At 41.3% G+C, this 3,831-nt stretch overlaps 1 protein-coding gene across 1 annotated transcript; it reads right to left on the bottom strand.

The window, feature by feature from the left end:
- Positions 1 to 1,857: 1,857 nt before the first annotated feature.
- Positions 1,858 to 2,358, bottom strand: LOC138889406 (uncharacterized). Its single transcript, XM_070172711.1, has one exon. The coding sequence runs from the start codon at positions 2,356 to 2,358 to the stop codon at positions 1,858 to 1,860; it is 501 nt and encodes a 166-aa protein (XP_070028812.1).
- Between the last annotated feature and the right edge of the window lie 1,473 nt (positions 2,359 to 3,831).

Below are 3,831 nucleotides of genomic sequence, written 5' to 3'. Positions count from 1 at the left end.
GTCACTGCCTGCAGCTGAGCCCTCAGACGACTCAGAAGCTATGCACACTAATGCTTGGGCAGTGGGAGAGACCGGAGGTGTATCCCTCAACTTGTTCCTCTCCGGCCAGTCAGGAACATACTCTGGTACGAAGTCTGACGATGCCTCCCGGGAAGGCTCCTATTTACTCTCGGATTGGTCATAGCTCTATCAGCAGCCTTTATGAGCCTTCTGGTATTTTGATGTTTTGTCGGGCTTGCGGGGTCAACATGATCATGCCCTTTCCTCTACCCCGGGAGGACTCTCCTCTCCCTGATTGTTTATCACCTTTTCCTCGTGATTTCACCATGATCTGCAAAGAGAATACAGTTGAACTTTGTTAGTATCAGCAGAGTCAGTGAAACATTTCAGAAAAATTGCAAGCATTCAGAAGTTGCAGACCGCGGAACGCACAAAATGAAGTGCAGCCGCAAAGAAGCTACCACGGACCACACAAAATGTACTGCGGTCCACACTGAGGTGGGGTTCAAACTACCCACTCTCTGAATCTATGCACCACAGACCGCACAAAATGCATTACGGTCCGCATTAAAGCACCGCGGACCGCACAAAATCCATTGTGGTCGCGGTCCTCAAATGTCAGCTTTCAGAATATTTACCACTGCAAACCGCACAGAAGCACCGTGGACCGCACAAAATTCATTGCGGTCCGCGGTGAGTACCCAGCAGCAATACCAACCTAGGGTTTAAGTTTTTCACATTTTTATCCACATTTTCACCTATTATTGACTCCCTAGGTGTTGACTCAGTGTTTTAACTAATTAGTCCTAATTAAAATAGGATTAAACGAACCTATCTACCGAATTAAAAGAAAAACGGGAAGAAAAGAAGAAAAACTAAGAAAAAATGAAAGTCAAAAGAAAATAGCAAAATTAAACAACTAAGAAAGAATTAAAGTTACCAGAAATGAGATGCACTGATGATTAATCGAGATTTAGCAGTTGAATTCGTGCAGTTAGAGTGATGAACAGTAATATTTCAAGCTTCAGAGAGTAAAAGGTCGAAAAGTTTGAAATGAGGGCCTCAGGTCCTATTTATAGAAAAAGGACCTGGGGCCCATCTCACCTACCCACCGCGGACCGCACAAAATGGCACCACGGTCCGCAATGCTCAGAAACAAATGGTACTGGGGAAAAGTCCATTGCGGACCGCAAGAAATACAATGCGACTGCAATGGTCCACCGCGGACTGCACAAAATGCATTGCGGCCACGGTGGCAAACTTCAAAGACTCCACATTTCTAACCAACTACTCTACGATCCGCATTGAAATGTTGCCCCCGCAAAGAGGGCTTTGTGGCCGCACAAAATGGAGTGTGGTCCGCATTTTAAACTTCAGAGAGTGATCATTTTTCCAAAACTTGGTCATGCACTGCATCAACATAATGCTACAACATCTCACAACCAGTCAGTCCAAAAATAAATCCTACACTACAAAGAAAATCAAAGAAAAACAAAAAGAAGGACACATGGCTTGCCTCCCAAGAAGCGCCTGATTTAACGTCACGGCACGACGCAGGTTACCATGAAATCACTTTAGATGAAGAAGTGCCAGCACATGGCTGTCATCAATCTTGCCCAGGTAGTGCTTGACCCTGTGCCCATTAACTATGAAAACCTCCCCATTTTTGTTCTTCAAGTCAAGCGCACCAAACGGAGTCATAAACACCACTTCAAAAGATCCGCTCCATTTCGACTTAAGCTTTCCCGGAAACAGACGTAACCGAGAATAGAACAAGAGAACTAAATAACCCACTTTAAACTCCTTGCCACGAGCATATTTATCATGAAGGTACTTCATCTTGTCCTTGTACAAGGACTAACTAGAGTAGGTATGGAATCGGAATTCATCAAGTTCATTAAGCTGCTCCACACAAAGATTTGTTGCCACATCCCATTCAAGATTCAGCTTCCTCAAAGCCCACATGGCCTTGTGATCTAACTCAACTGGTAGATAGCAAGCTTTTCCAAATACCAACCGATACGGAGACATACCAATCAAAGTCTTGTAAGCAGTCCTATAAGCCCATAAAGCACCATCCAACTTCTTTGACCAATTAGTCCTATTTGGATTGACCGTCTGTGACAATATACTCTTGATTTCCCTGTTTGAGACTTTAACTTGGCCACTCGCTTGAGGATGATAAGGAGTAGTAACTTTGTGATTGACACCATACTTTGCAAGCAAAGTGTCAAAAGCTTTATTATAAAAATGAGACCCCCCATCGCTTATGATTGCACAAGGAGTGTCATACCTTGTAAAGATGCTCTTCTTGAGAAATGCAACAACACTCCAGGCCTCATTATTGGGTAAAGCCATGGCTTCAACCCACTTTGAAACATAGTCAACTGCCACAAGAATGTATGTGTTCCCACGCGAGCTAACAAACGGGCCCATAAAATCAATGCTTCATACATCAAAAATATCAATTTCAAGGATGGTATTGAGAGGCATCTCATATTTCTTCGAAATTCCACCCGCTCTTTGACATTCGTCACACCTCTTCACAAGTTCACTTGCATATTTGTACAATGTTGGCCAATAAAACCCACAACTAAGAATTTTTGAAGCCGTCCTCGCCCCGCCATGATGGCCACCATAGGGAGAGGAATGACAAGCCTCTAAAATACTCAATTGCTCCTCCTCCGGGGCACACCTTCGGATCATACGATCCGTGCCAAAGAAAAAGTCTACAGGCTCAAAAGGGGTGACTACGGATAATATTAGCATTGGTAGGCAAGTAGACTAAATGGTCAATCAAAGAAGCCTATATCACTTCCCAAACTTACAAGACTTAATCATTTCGCCTTGACTCACACATGGGGCAAGTTCTAGACTAGAAAGGATGGCACAGAGTACACAAAATTCTCACCTCACATGATGCGCATGAGTCACTTAGGACGGCTCAGACCCGACTCTCATGTTAAAGCAACTAGCAGAGTCATCATAAAATTGAAGCACACTGGAATTAATCACAAGAGTCATCAAAAGATGAGCCTAATTGTCAAAAGAATGTCATACATATTTTTAAGGCATGTAATTAAAAAGACCATGAAGAAAGTACTTAGTTCAAATGCTCCAAACCTAAGCCCCGATATAAAATATGTCAAAAGCACAAATTACTCAAACTTCTTCCCATTCCATTATCAATTCAAAATGAAAAAATAATGATTCCAGTCTAAAAGTCCCCCGGCAACGGCATCAAAATTTGATCACACCCAACTCTAGTCCTAAAAAGGATAAGCTGTCACTGCAAATATAATCTGGTCTAAAAATTCGGAGTCGAATCCCACAGAGAACTAAGATTTAGTTACAAATGTTCACTATCACTAAGAAGACAAGTATAAACAATGCCTTAGTTATAAATATAAAGATTCTTATGTCTAACTAATCAACTAACAAATAAATAAGTGAATTAACAACTAAAGATACTAAGGATTGGAGACAAGATTAAGGAGGTCTAGAGTTATGATTTTTTAAATTTTCAGAATCATTCCCACTACATCTCCTATAAATTCGCCTAAATATTTTTTACCGATCGTAAGTATTTCGGTGTCGTAATTTTCTTCCGAACAACTACCACAATTTACTAGATGTATTCTTCCGAACTACGCTAGCTGGCACTAATTTACCACTCACTAAGTTCGTACCAAGGTTTCATTATTCCTAATCCCATCTTTAAACCATTTATATTGATTCCTTACATACATTAGAAGTGATGTTGTTCAACAACTACCTAAATATTTACCATTTTTCAAGAAATACATAATAAATAGGCACAGTCAATTGAGA

The sequence above is a fragment of the Nicotiana sylvestris genome, chromosome 4 (assembly GCF_000393655.2).
Source record: "Nicotiana sylvestris chromosome 4, ASM39365v2, whole genome shotgun sequence".
Lineage (NCBI taxonomy): Eukaryota > Viridiplantae > Streptophyta > Magnoliopsida > Solanales > Solanaceae > Nicotiana > Nicotiana sylvestris.
Note: the sequence above shows the minus strand (reverse complement) of the source record. Positions and strands in the feature narration are given on the sequence as shown.

What these genes read in the sequence shown, in the direction of transcription:
- LOC138889406 (XM_070172711.1), bottom strand. Translation starts at nt 2,358, where the DNA reads ATGGCTTTACCCAATAATGAGGCCTGGAGTGTTGTTGCATTTCTCAAG.